Source organism: Scomber scombrus, chromosome 18 (assembly GCF_963691925.1).
Source record: "Scomber scombrus chromosome 18, fScoSco1.1, whole genome shotgun sequence".
In the NCBI taxonomy this organism is placed as follows: Eukaryota; Metazoa; Chordata; class Actinopteri; order Scombriformes; family Scombridae; genus Scomber; species Scomber scombrus.
Window position 1 is genome coordinate 12764340 of NC_084987.1, and position 15174 is coordinate 12779513.

Consider the following 15174-nt stretch of genomic DNA (forward strand, 5'->3'; position numbering starts at 1 on the left):
TTCACACAAATGTCTAAAAAGGTAAAATGATGAAGTGATGACATTTTATATCCAGAGGGTCAAAAGCCAACTTCACTGTGAAACCATAATGTTGTGCAACATTTTTCTATCTATTATTAAACACCATAACTCTGGAACAGAAGGGGAGATTGTATTGTACTGTATTTCATATTTGGTTGGATATTGAATTGGTGACACTAATCTTTGGCGCCCACCTTGAAACTGTGGTGATTGTATAGATCTTATGTGATGCCATGTTGAAGTTGTGTGTGAAGCATCCATATTTTAGAATTTGTAGCATTTTGCTTTCTCAAGTTACTTTTATGAGTCCACCCGTTTCCCTTCCTCTGCCTGGAAGACAACCAGGACAGGGGGTCTCCTATTCCTCTGCTAGTCCACTTCAAGCTCATTCGTTTTGCTGGTATTGATCTTCAGGTGATTATTGTTGCATCCTGTGACAAAGCTCTCTATTAGTCTCTGTATTTGTCTGTAAAAATAGTCTCTACAGTAAGTGAATACAGCATGTTTTGCACTGGAATCTTACTTCTAATTTGCCTAAAGTGTGTGTGTGTGTGTGTGATCAGATGTTTTACTCCCTAAAATCAGTATTGACATCTGCCCCAAAAATCCAGTATTGGTCAGGCTCTAGTTAGAATATGGATGGGCCTTCTGTTGTCATAACAATGTTGAAAGAGATAGAAAAAGGTATAGTGATTAGTGCAGTACCGCCAGCACAGCGAGGTGGAAGCTGAACATCATTTATTTACAACAGTATAGATGATGGCAACATGTTTTCATCTGAGCTGAAAATTAGATTTTTTGGGAAAGACTTTTTATATGACTCGTAGCGGTTTGCTACAATGTTTTTCCAGTGTGTTGCTGTATGTATTGATTCTATATGGAAGAATGTATCAGTATGCCAGATGTCAGAAATGTTGCACTGCGTATGATATGTGTATGTCATGTCAATTGGGTGTGTCTGTGTGTGTTCTTGTTACAAACACAGAGGTCAATTGGAGAGCCAACACCTGCTCCTCTCATAGTGAGTAGTTTCCTAGGTGATCGGTGTGTCTGTATTTGCTGTCCCCAGCCCATGGGAAATCAGCTCCTGTTTGAAGAGATTCCCTTTGCACTGATTGTGCTTTCGACTGCTTGATCTGCATAGAAGTAGCTGTTTATTTGACGGGGGCCTTTGTTGGAGTGAAGCTGAGATCCAGTTTGGGTTTCCTCCAGCCCATCCAACAGGGACTGACATGAAAGTGCTGTCAGGATGTTTTATTCAGCAAGCGGCCCCCCTCTCTCTCTATCTCTCTATCTTGCAGCCTCTGTAAGTTTTTCCATTGATTCCAGAGTTTACGGCTGTACCTCCATGTTGAACCGGGCCTCGCTTATAGTAGTGGGCTCTTCCAAGCCTGACATCCTCAGCTGAACTTGTTATGAAAAGAGAGCAACATGTACGTGATGTGACTGACAGCAGAGTTTATCTCTTCTTGCACCATGCACTACTGTAGCTCTCACAGAAAGTCATTCAATATTCTTTTAAAGAATCCCCCATTGTAATGCACTATTAAATGTGCACTTTCGTTTATGTGTGTGCTGGTAGATGAGTTGAACCTCCATGTAGTTACACACATACACAAGGGAAGTGAAAATGCCAATTTTAGAAATCGTGCATAGCATGTGTGAAAGTCTATTAATTTACTCAACTCTTTTGTTACAAGTGTGTATGAGGGAATGGAGAACTGATTTCCAAAGCGCTGCTGAGAGAAGGATTTGCCAAGGGGACTGGATATTTGAAATGACTCATTCTCCTGGTCAAAAGACTCATCTTCTGTCTTTGTCTGTTTTTGCCTGCTTTCATCAAGCTATTCCAAAGACTGAATCGCTCTGTGCTGTTGTAAGATGAAAAAGAAAGGTTGTGATATAGCAAGATATTAGCCCTTGTTGTTCACTGATGGCATTTAGCACAATATATCAGCCACACGTAACACTCCCCTGCATGCCACTGTGGGCCCAAAAGGAAAGATTGATGTTTTTTTTTCCAGCCACCTGCACACAACATTATGGAGTCCCCACCCTGAGGTCTATGCCAGTGCCCTGACCTCCTGTTCAACCACGTGCATGGGTGAAACCCAGAGCTCAGAGTTTCCTGTTGGAGTAGAAGGGCAGCACAAAAATATCCACAGATAGGGAGGGGTTATTTGAGATACACAAGCCTAATAACCCATAACACATTTGCTTTAAGAGCATAGAAAATGGACACATATTCCCTGAATGCACTGTATGTATAATGATTTAAATCAAGATTGACTTTAAAATATTGTTTTTCTTATTGGTCCTAGTCTTATTTATTTAAGTTACCATGCATTATATTTCAAACCAAAAACAATAACTTGCTGCTTCTGCTGCTTTGTGTACTGATAGAGATTTGAAAAATCACAACTCCACTTGGTTGATATTAATGCTTGATGAGTGGTGTATTTTAAGGCAAGTCTGTCAGGCTGTCAGACTCAGCCATGATGATTGCTGCTGGCTTGCTAGTCCCATTTTAATTCCACCAAAGCTCCGCCTCGTTTGAGATATGAATGTAAACACAAGCTTCAAAACATTGCTCTAGATCCCAGAGTGACCTTGTACACTAGATTTACATCCTTGAATTTCTTCACTCGTAATCAGAGCAATCACATAATCAGTTGGCATAATGATAATGGTATTTGTTTGAAGAGGGTTATTGGTAGTGTTATGTCTTCATCTAAAAAGAAAAAAATGTGCTTGTTTCTGTGTCCTATTTGTATGTGCGTGTGCTCACACTTGCATGTGCTTGTATGAGTTTGATTTCTTGTTGCACCTCTTTAAAGCCTGTTAATTCCATAGAGGCTCAGTAAGAGACGGGCTGCAACCTAAGTCACAGCTGTTCTCCATCTCTTTCTTCATCCTCCCTCCCATCTTTCACACACACAGATAAACATTATGCTCAATGCAGAGAATTAAATTAACTTGTGAAATAATGCCCTCTGTTGCTCTTTTGATTATCAACAAATCAACATGCACTACCCTGGCTTAAGTCTTAATTCATTTTGTCAGAACACAGTTTGTTCCCGCAGGAATCCGCCTTTGTGTGGATATGTGCATGTGTGTGTTCATGCCTATTATACTTGCAGGGTTGTGTGCATTTTCTGTGCATAAATCTCCCATCATTTCTATGTGTTTATACAGCATGAGACAGTCTCTCTCTCTCCAGCCCCACTACTCCCACACACTCCCTCCCACATATCTTCCTCTGGTTGGGCTAATCATCGCCTGTCACTTTGCCGCCCACACACACATGTATGCACACATGCTTACACACACACACACATACACACGCACCTGCTCTCCCTCCCTCATTTCTCTCTCTGTCCCTTATTTCCCTCTGTTTCTGCCATCCTCCTCTTGTTTTATCCCTCTTCATGTAGAAGGAGTGAGCACTTATTACCACAGTGACATTTGTGGTTTCACAACCCTTCTAGAAAAGTACAGGAAAATGGGGAGTGTGGATTTTTTACGACAATTCTAACCGACCACCTGTGTTCTGTTTATTCTCCTCAGAACTAAGAAGCTTGTTATTTATGATCAGGCCCATAACCAAGTAGGCAATTAACAGGTTTTTAACTCCTCCTGAAATTGTGGGTATTTTGAGTTGTTGCCATTCCTGCAGCTTCTTCATCTTCGTTGTAACTGACAGATCTCTAGTTAAACACACAACTTTTCCAAAACCTAAGCTACGAATTAGAGTAAAGTTTGAGCAACATTGTAGAGATTACTTTTGTCGAACAGACCGAACTTTTCTTGGTAAAACTGAGTTTTGTTGTTGATTATCTTTTTACCACTTGAGTTTAGTGCACTAATATTACATAACACAAAAGAGGTCATATGCATCATTGTGTATGTACAGATTTCTGGTAAAGGCCTGCCGATATGGTCAGGCTGTTCTGGTAGTGTCCTCAGGTGAAGAAGAGTTGAAAGGTGCTCTGTGATTTGCTGGATGTGTTCCACTATGCTGTCCTACATGGCTAGTGTTTCACTGCTGCAAGTAATAAAGATTAGTGTGAAACCAAGGCTACACACTGGGAACTAAACTAATTCAAGCATGTGTATTGATCGTGGACATGATGCATTTTACATGTCAGAATCTGGCTGGCTTTCCTTCATCCTGTCCTCTGGTTAACAATGAAATAAACTCCCTCTCAGCCACTTGGCTGATTAGTCAGTTTTCAAGAACCTCCAAAGGAATGTGAAGTACTTACAGTTCAGCCTCCCCAGCCAGAGGAAATCAAATAACTTTCGCCCCACTTATCAACTTCTATAACCTTGCTAATTGCCATGTTTTAATAATGTTCATGTATGATTCAGCACAAAAACATGTCTGTTGGGAAATTACATGCGTGAGAGAGAAATGAAAGGGGCTGTATTAAACTGTAGTCAACCAATGGATTTCATAGGTTTCTACCGGGGAGAAAGCCCATAGCCCTCCATAATTACCTGAAGGGAAAAAAAGAGTTTCGCACAGGGAAAATGAGGCTGCAAACTGGCAGAGCATAATTGCGTTTTTTAGATTAATGGATCTGGGAAATACGTGCTCTGCATTCTGCAGGTAAAAGGATGTCATCTAAAAAGCTAAATGGCATGTCTGTTGTTAAGAACAGGGGTTAGCAGTGGCAGTTGAAGCGTTAACTGTGACATGCTGTATTTGAATGAGTACATATACTGTATACACGCAGCTCTCTCTCTCTCCTCCTCTCTCTCTCTCTCTGTTTCCCTTCTCTGTCTCTCAGTCTTTAGTCTGGCCTACCTCTCTCCTCCTCCAGCACCTGTCCCTGTTTAAATGAGAGCAGAGGAGCTCTTTTCTTAGCTCTGTGCCACCATCCCAGGGGTCCCTGCCTTTTCCTGCTCTATTTCTGAGACACGCACTGCATGATGGGAAGCCAGTGGCCCCCACACTCCATCTTTCGCATTGCCCTTCATTTGTTCATAGCAGTGACATACTGAAGGTGAGCGTTGATATATTTGGGATGGACATGGATAAGACTGCACAGCATTTTCTCTGTTTTCTATAGATAAGAGCACACACTTGCTCACCTGTGCAGACTTGTCAGCATAATTAATGTACTTACACTCTGGTTAGGCTAGTGTGCAATGACGCAAAGATCCACGTTCGGCTGCTAATGTGATAGTGTGATCAAACCAGTATGCCCACATTTTGCGTGATATATTTGGAAGTCATGCCTATAGTGGAATTTAAAAGAGTGTAAACTGATCATAGAAATGTCATGATTTTATAGTGTGTGTGTGTGTGTGTGTGTGTGTGTGTGTGTGTGTGTGTGTGTGTGTGTGTGTGTGTGTGTGTGTGTGTGTGTGTGTGTGTGTGTGTGTGTGTGTGTGTGTGTGTGTGTGTGTGTGTGTGTGTGTGTGTGTGTGTGTGTGCTCAACTTGAACTCAAGTATAATAGTAGGTTGACAGCAATGTTTTCTGCATTTTCAGCATCCCATCGCCTACTTACAAATGAGCTAAATTAATAATTATCAAAATATCAGTCTGCGTGCTGTTATCAGTGTTCATGCATACATATACTGTACAATGTAAGGGCTATACAATATTAATTAATTTATGACTGAATTTTCCAGTTCTGACAAGAATTGTGATGTTTGGAGACAAGCTCATCATATACGGAAATATACAAAAGATTAGGGCCACATGTGAAAGCTGTATTTGATTTCTGAGTGTCAGAATTCTGACTTTATTCTCAAACCTCAAATATATTTTTCACATGGGGCCCCAATCCTCTTCAATAGTAATACAATTCCTAATACATAAGATAGTTTTTCAATCGTAAATAATTACAAATGCATCAGTCAAGAAAAAGAGCTCAGTTCGAGTCCTCAGTCCTGGTAAATATTGTATTTCATATGTGTCCTGATTTGTAAGGATTCTGTTTGATGGCAAAATACAGACGTAGAAAAAGACGTTTGAAAGATCTTCCCTTAAGCGAGCGAGAGAGTGAGTGCATATTCAGACATGAATACTCTCTATCTGTGTTAAGAGACCCATACTGACCCTGGTTTTCTAAGGGCTAACTGGCTGGATCAAATAACACATACACACATACACACAGTCAAGAAGCTCAGTTGGGTTTTTCACTCATCCCCTCCTTGAATCTCCATACCTCAACAGGTAGCTGCATGACTGTGCTGTTTTTGTTGCCTTCGTTCAAGCTGAAAGAGCTCTGCTTCCCAGCTTTGGGTAAAAACAGAGCTATCATTGAGGCTTAAAATATTGTGTGAGTTCACGACTCGGTTACATGGAGGTATCACTTGTTTTTACTGCATTCTCAGGGGAATTTCCCTATCACTCTACTTTTTGCCTTCCTGGCTGTTGCTCTCCCCGTCTGCTTAATTTGCCCCAGAACAAAATCTGCTTCACTTTCATGTTAAGCTTTCTTTACTTTGAACTTCATACTTTGATTATTTGAAGACTTTTGTCTCGAACAGGGGTAGACAAAAACACCCCGGATCTTTAAAGAATTTCACACCCAACCACCCACAAACATGCACTCACTACATAATCCATGTGTCACAGTCATAGTACTTCCTGTTTTGTTTTTTTGTACTTGTCTTTCCTTTTTATTTGACTTTCTTTTTCTCTTCCTTCTCCCTCCACCGTTCTCCCAAATTTGCCAAATCGATCACAGTACTTGTAATTCATCATTTATGCTGTCAGCGGCAAGGAATACAGATACGTTATCAAAATGGGGTTTTGTACAGTAATCAAAGTTTCTCTCAGGGCATGTTCTTTCTTTTTTAATAAGGGTTTAACTCATGGCCCATGATTGTTTTTTGCAGCCTACACAGGTTTCTGTTATTAACCTCTTACTGTTTTATATTTGTGTTAGTTGTTTTTTTAAAATCAGAGTAAACAATGGAATATATGAATAATACATTGATATTCCATTACTCTAATGTCAGGTTTGAGTTGTCATGAAGTTATTTTCATGAGGTGTTAATCCTCACCCTTGCACTGCCAGATGTACAGATGACAGATGTCATATACAGATGAAAGTGTATATCACATGACATCAGCAACATGAGTTATGCCTAATAAGAGCAGGTATTAATGGACTAGAGAGCAGAGATATTATAAAATGTTTTCTTAAAGTTAGCATTAGCCTAATAGATAGTCAAAGTCTCTCCCCCCCTCTGAATTGGTTTCTTTTTCATGATAACTGGTAAAGCTAAAGCTGGCTTTGATATCTGGGCTTTCTGTCCCTAATTTAAAATATTTTAGTAGCTACGGCAGAACATTAGTATGTGGTTTAACTTACTGTAAAGTTCTGCAAAGTTTAAACAACTAATCATTCAGAAACTACAAAACCAGCAATGCTTTGACAGCCATTGGCTAAGACCCATGGGATATGTTTTTGAGCACTTTTACACAAATAACTGTTGTTCCTTATTTCTTTTTAATCTTTGGTAAGCTGCTCCAATTTTTAACCCCTGAAACTCTATCATGTTTGTTTTTTAAAGAATAAATGATTATAAAAAAAAAAAATCATATTTCTGAAGATACACTATACGATCAAGCCTAGGAACAGATGCTTTAAACGAGGCAAATATGTTGTTTCTCTAATGCCAGATGGTTTGGATTTGCTACATACAGTATTATCTAGTAGACAATGCACAACAATCTGCGGTACCTGAGACCTTATTAGAGCAAATGTCAAGATTACTTGAAACTGCTCTTTGGCCCACTTCTCCCTGACAGTTTTATTTCTCCTGCTAAGCCTTCATTATGGCCTAAATGCATGACACCATTGCTGGACAAACTTATATTAGGCTAGTAGGTTGAACAGCTGTGATGGCTGGGCTTCCAATTTTAGCAACCTGTCATATACACTATATCAATAGTTTTCTCCTTTGAGAGGCTACATGAATGAGTAAAGTGGGAAAACAGTTCAAACTGTGTGTGTGTGTGTGTGTGTGTGTGTGTGTGTGTGTGTGTGTGTGTGTGTGTGTGTGTGTGTGTGTGTGTGTGTGTGTGTGTGTGTGTGTGTGTGTGTGTGTGTGTGTGTGTGTGTGTGTGTGTGTGTGTGTGTGTGTGTGTGTGTGTGTGTGTGTGTGTGTGTGTGTGTGTGTCCCTCAAATTTCAGATAAACTGTGTTTAGGTGTTGTGGTTTTTCACAGGGAAATGTACTCGCACATGTGTACACAAATGTACCCACCTACACACTCACGCAGCCACCCAGACTCTCAGCTATTATCTGCGTCTCGCACATTATCCCGCTGCCCCATTATTCTTGCCCACTTGTTTGTCTCCCTTGTGACTTAGAATGCCAGGTAGGCAAGCTTTAACATCACTGTTATTTTAGTCACACACAACACACAAACACGTATTGTACACAGACTACCCAGGTGTGGGACTCACTCCACGTTCCTCCCCAGGGAAGTGTAGAGGCTGATGTAATGATAGTTTATAGTAAGGGTGGAGATTTTTGAGCAGCGTTTTTTAACACAACCCTTCTCAGCCACTAACCCTCATTTTGCAACTTCTCCCATAGCAACGACCCTAGCATTATCCTGCTTCCATGACAACCCGTAGTGAATCCGGCTTGACCTTCACCAGTGATTCAGTGTCTCTCCATCCACCTCCATTCTCTTCCTCCCTCCATATCTGTCTCTCTTGTTCTCTGTATTCAACATAGCAAACTTCCACTTTTTTTATATTATTTTTTTCTGCTCCATAGCCCACATTCTGTTAATCTCTCTTTTTGTCTCTCTTTCTCTACCTATGTGGGTGTACCATTGCTGTTGTTACACAAGCAGTCAATACATCTACATAAGCTGATGTCATATTTCAGGGGACAGTCTGTTCATATGCACTCAAGTCCTATGTCCGTGCTTCCTTCTCTGACTCAGCCAGCTTGCAGGCGTGTGGCTGCTTGTTTCTGAGCTGCAGGTGCAAATCAACCTGAGCTCACCTCCACACAAAGGAACTATTGTTTTCTTTCAGCCAGAGATACAGGCATGGTTGAAGCGGGCTTGGAAATATTGATACAATAATGACAAGCCCTCAGGGGTTTTATTTACTGGTGTGTATGTATGTGAATCTGTGTGGAAGCAAGTGCGTGTTTCTGCACTTGTTCATGAGCTTGTCACCATGGCTATCGACCTGTCTGTCATGTTGCTCTTAGCTGGTATGCGGATATCCTCGTCAGGCTGGCAGTTCTTACCCTTAGTCTCACAGGCTGTGTCATGCCTGCTACATTTTTTCTTTATGAAACAATAATGTCGCAAAACACATTTAAAATTTCCTCATTATACCTCTCTATTGATTCTTTATTGAATTCTGTGCTGTTAAATGCCCCTGAAGGTTGCAGTCCAATTTTCTCGTACTGTTGTTGTGTGATATGGTATCGAAGTTGCCATGGTAACTATTTGCATTGCCAAAGTGTGATTTTTTTTTATTATTTTTTTTTCCATTTATTTATTTATTTTCCTCCCTGTGCCTTGGCGTCGTACATTGTGCAGTAATGAAACGCAGATGACAAGATGAGATCTCTTTCAGATTGATTCATTCTTTACCTTTTTGGCTCCTTGAAAACAGCCTGTCCTACTGCCAGTTTACTTGATGTGTGTGCACGTGTGTGTGTGTGTGTGTGTGTCTGTGTGCGTGTGCAGTACAGTGATGGCTGCTCATTTGTTAATTGATCCAGCTAGTTGTAGTCGCCAACAGAATGCCAGGGTTTTCTGAGCCTGAAGGGCTGTGATCAGGGATGAGTATCTGTAAGCTGCTTAGCAGGCCTGCTGGGAACTGACAGGATGCTTTGGCCTGCTTCTCTGCTCCTGTGAGACACAAGATCAGCAGGCAGGTTGCACATGGGCAAAAAGCTTGGTTGTCTTGGTATACAGGGATGAGCTTGTCAGGGGTTGTAGGGGCAGCGAGTACACTAAATTTAGCTTGTAATTCAAAAAAACAAAAAAACAACACTCTTTTGGATGCAGCCTCACACACAAACAAATTTCTGATGATATATCGCAACAAGATGATTATTAAAGTATTAAAAGTCATTATTTATATTAGTGTTTATGAAACAGTAATTTAAGTATAAAGTGTTAATATCATACAGCTCTTTAGTGTTTGACATCACTACGAAAAGTACTCCTAAAACTATTGTTGTTAAACTATTGTTTAAACTTACTTTGTGCAATATTAATTACATATTGCCTTTCTCTCCCCCAACCTTCTTCAGTGCTTAAAAAAAATATAGATAGATAGATAGATAGATAGATAGATAGATAGATAGATAGATAGATAGATAGATAGATAGATAGATAGATAGATAGATAGATAGATAGATAGATAGATAGATAGATAGATAGATAGATAGATAGAGATATATTATTCCCACTTTCGAGAAGCTAAAGTCAACTCCATCCCAATCTATGTGTGATGAGAAAACACTCCAAAGCCCTTTGGTGAACACTACAAGTTTGGAATTGAAACCACTTCAACTGTTTGTTCTGATTTTACTCATGACATATTTGGAGATGTACTCTCTTGCAGGTCAGAGTTCAAAAAAGGACACAGCAGGGGAGTGTGAAATGAGAAGAAACAAACATTAGTTAGACTTAATTGTCCCTGTGAGATATTCTTTTTCACAGTACTGTTCATCCAAGGGAAAATCAACACTACACTTGAAACAAATCATCACACAACAATGACAGACAGAAATACATAAAGTACAACACAACAACAACAGGCAAAACAGCATGAACATAAGAATTGTAGTTCCCTCAGAGTGTCACCCTGCTTAGGTCTGCTAAGAATGCAAGTAACAGGCTTTTGCCAAGGTGAGCCCCTCTGCACCTCAGGGACCTTTTTTTGTGTGTGTGTGTGTGTGTGATGTCCTGAGCTATTGTATTTGCAATGCGTGTTATGGCCTTACAATTGAGCTCTGAGAGGATGGGTGTGTGAGGAACTATTATTATTGGCAGCAGTGTTGGTTATGCATGTGAGTTTGACCCGGTTTTTGACAGAAGGCATGTTGAAGAAACTGGTGGAGCAGTAGAGCAGGATGAGTTAAACAATACTTGGGTACAACAGTAGGTGGAGATTGGCAAGACATGGAGTCCTTTGGGTTTACTGATGGCCTCTTTTTATGTACTTTGTATGCTGGTCAAAGCTGAGTTAATTGTTCAGTGTGAGTCTGAGATATTTGAAGTTGTTAACAATTTCAGCTGTCTTGTTATTTTATTTTATTTTATTTTATTTTTTTTGGGGGGGGCTTTTTTTGCCTTGATTTATACAGTATATGGCGTAGAGGCCGACAGGAAACAGGGACAGAGAGAGGGGAATGACGTGCAGCATAACCACCCGACTACCAGGGCGCTAGCTGTTTGGTTATTGATGAGGATGGGGTGCTGGAGGGACGGGATACCTATTACTGTTTTACTTTTGTTCTCCTGACATTTAGATAAAGGTGTTTATGCTCACACCACTGGGTGAGGTATGCAACAGTGTGATGTGCACTTCAGTATGCAGCTCAGCCACAAATGCTTGTTTTTCAAAATGTTTTACTTTAAGGTTGCTAGTAAGACTGTGATGGATAATATTTGACCACAATTCAGTCTTGTCTTCGATAGTGGTCCACTTCTTCTAATTCATTCAGTTCATCAGTTACCAAAATGTAATAACTCTCATTATAATGACACCAAAACAATTTTAATAAGTTTGATATCACTGCCCACTTATTGAACTTCTCTGCTTTACTTATTAAAGTTTTTGTTTTGCACATAAGAGGCAACATAGTCTGTATCAAAATCCAGAGGGAGAAAATTGGGATGCAAAAACAAAATCAATAATAATTCACATTTAATGGAAGTGTTTTCTAAATAATTGAATATATTCAATTGCAGGCATCTCATATATTTTATACGGCTAAGACTGAAAGGCTTTGGACCTTCTGGTCAGGGAAAAATTGTGTGTGTCTCATTTTTCTGTAGGTGTCACACTGTCTTTCCACCAGGTCTTGATGTATGTGTCCTTCGCTCAATGTAGCTCTTTGTGTTCCTTTTCTTGACTATGCACTGCACATTCAGAAGAGGCAGTCTGTAGGTATATGAAAATAAAACACTTTCACTACGGTAGCTGCATGACTTTCCTTATATCCTCCCTTTTATTTATTTATTTATTTTTTCAACTCCTTTTTTGTGTGGAGACTTTAACCTTTCTTTGAGGTGTTTTTTTTGGTTTGTTCTAGAAATCTCATTGCCTGATGTTTAGATTAATCAAAGAAAGAAAGGGAATATGTTTGATCTCCACGATACATCAGTACTTACACGCTTGAACAACCAGAATTTGATTTCAAGCATTTTGCCTCCTTCAGCTTAATTTTATATTTCACTTCATTTCTTCCTACTTACCATTTACTTGTTAGTGTTTCATTTTCTCTGTAATCTGTTATATTGTACCACAAACAAACTTTCATCATGTTCTTCATTGTCCTAGTTACAAGTCACGTGTCCTGTATGTTTGTGTGTCTTGTCTTACTGCATGAGCTCTGCACGCTGGGTCTCTCTCTCTCTCTCACTCCTTTATACTTCCCGTTTTTCTTTCTTTCCTTATCTAGTTTCCTACCTTCCTCCTCTCTTTTTTCTCTGCTCTATAGATGCTTGTGTTGCTGAGTGTTGTTCATGTGTTTTCTCCTTGTCTCCCTCCTTCTCTCTGTGCAGGGGATGTGCTGTTCCAGATGGCTGAGGTCCACAGACAGATTCAAGTGCAGCTAGAGGAGATGGTTGGTATTCTGAGCTCAAAGGAGCTCTGTAATTCGACACGACAGCACTCGCTATAAAACTCAGGCTACGTAAAAGGTCTTTGTAATGTAATGTTGAAATAACTTATTGTTGACATAAGCTATTTCAACATTGTTACATTTTTAGCTTGGCATGCTGTGCTTCCATAATGCTCCTGAACAGTCGTGACAGAGTTTTGTAGAGCTGCAATGATTAGTTAATTATTCGATCAACAGAAAATGAAACAATTTTTTTTTTTTTTGGAAGAAAAAATATATAAAAATGTTCTTATTCCAGCTTCATAAATGTAATATAATATATTACATTTACAATAATATTTTCTTGTCTCTTAGTCCTTTATGGTAGTAAACTGAATATCTTTGGTTTGTGGACTGTTGATTAAGACAAAGACAATTAAGGTTGCATTGATCAACATTTTTCACCATTTTCTGGCATTTTGTAGACCAAACTGATCAATCTAGAACATTATCAGTGGTTTAATCAATCATGAAAGTAATTGTTAGTTGCAGCCCTACAGTTTTGTCTTTGAGCTCTCGAACTCCTGTGGGCAGAGTAGTGTATGCATGACAATTAAATGAACATGAACTCATATTGAATGAACGGATATGCTGAGTTCATATAAACCCTCTCGCCTAATACAGATGGTGGCTGGGGATGTAAAATGAGTTAATTGAAGAGTGGGGCATCAGGGGAAATATGCCTGTTTGCTGGCTTATCCACAGTTAGCATCAAGTTTATTATTGTGTGGTCCCCCTAGTTCATTTAGGCACCCACAGGTCCGCTTCTAAAGGACATGTTTATTGTTTTTGTCAAGTCTTTCTTAATTTTATTATGAGGTCTTACTTCATCTTATACTCACTGCCTCTATGAACATAATCATTTCTATCTCATCATTATATGACAAATTTCCAAAAAACTCCTCACTCTGCACAATGTGATGCCTCATCAGTCGGAATTAGCCAATTCAAGATTGATTAGACAATTAATTTTCCAAAGATTAAGCCTTTCTAATCTAAAATATGTACAAAAAACCTGTATAATGTAATACATTTAAAATTGATAGCATATTATGCACATATATTGTCGTTACACATCAAACTACTTATGTTTAGATTTTCCATTCAGTTCATTAAAAAAAAGAAAAAGTATTAAGAAGATTATCTGACCAAAGGGAAATAAAACAATATCAAAAGAAGAAGGGCTGTGATAAATTGTTTCCTGCATAATTGATGTTATTGCTAATAATACATTTATAGAAATTAATGTTACCAGATATTTGAAAGATTTTCCTGATTTTGGTTGCTGGCTCTTTATGCAGGTCAGTTTACAATCTAGTGATTAAATACTATCAGATAGCACTGAATCAGCAACAGCAACACTGATTTGCAAACTGAGAGAGGCTTCACAGGCCAGGACTTTGTTGGTAAAATATTTATTCAGTAACTGATTCAATGAGTATAACACATGTAATTAAATTGCTCATTGGTTTATTGCACACAAGTTAACGTGTGTCCACATGCAGCATCCATGATTTTGTCATTGACATAACAGTCATTATTTATTTAACTGTTTTTGTGCTTTCTTCCCAGTTGAAATCCTTCCACAACGAGCTACTCTCTGAGCTGGAGAAGAAGGTGGACCTGGATTCTCGTTATCTGACTGTGAGTATCTGATTGGCTCACTCTCCCAAAGCCAGGGGACAGCCTCATCCAATAAGCAGCTCCATATTTTAGTACTTTATACCATGTTATGTCAAGTCTGTTGAGGCTTAATTTGACTGAAGTGATAACAGAGATGGAGGTGAAGCTGTGATTTAAAATCTGGATCAAAGTCCATCTCTAAGACAATTAGAGAGGATATGTCTGTGAAAAGAGATGCTTTGAAATAACATTTTATGTCTACTCACTCGAAAGGGTAGCCTGATTATAATAAAACCCTCCTGGTGTGTATATGTGTGTGTGTAAGCACTATAGAGCTGGTCTACATGTGATATCTTTAGAATGAGTGGGTTGCATCTTCAGCGTAGAGCAGCACTGCTGCAGCATAGCTACTCACACACACACACACACACACACACACACACACACACACACACACACACACACACACACACACGTGATACAATCGTGCTTTTAAAATAAAACGGACAAGAGATTGTTCATAAGTCACTTATGCCCCTTATCCTAACAGAGGGACTTATCACTAAAATCTGTTGTCTGATTCCTTGTCATGTTTAGCTAAAATGAAAGTGATGAGTGTGGCTGTGTACTCAATATCCAGGTAATGTTTGACTCTACAGATTTGCCAAATTTGCTGTCTAAATTGAAGT

The 15174-nt window shown here is 39.3% G+C and overlaps 1 protein-coding gene across 4 annotated transcripts in view; it reads left to right on the forward strand.

Moving 5' to 3' along the window:
- baiap2a (BAR/IMD domain containing adaptor protein 2a) overlaps window positions 1–15174 on the forward strand; it is a 52233-nt gene that overhangs the window by 16788 nt on the left and 20271 nt on the right. For all 4 annotated transcript variants that reach the window (XM_062437999.1, XM_062437998.1, XM_062437997.1 and 1 more), the window contains 2 exons: window positions 12765–12826; window positions 14435–14506. In XM_062437999.1, the coding sequence (XP_062293983.1) occupies window positions 12765–12826; window positions 14435–14506 (134 nt within the window). The remainder of the gene's footprint in view (window positions 1–12764; window positions 12827–14434; window positions 14507–15174) is intronic.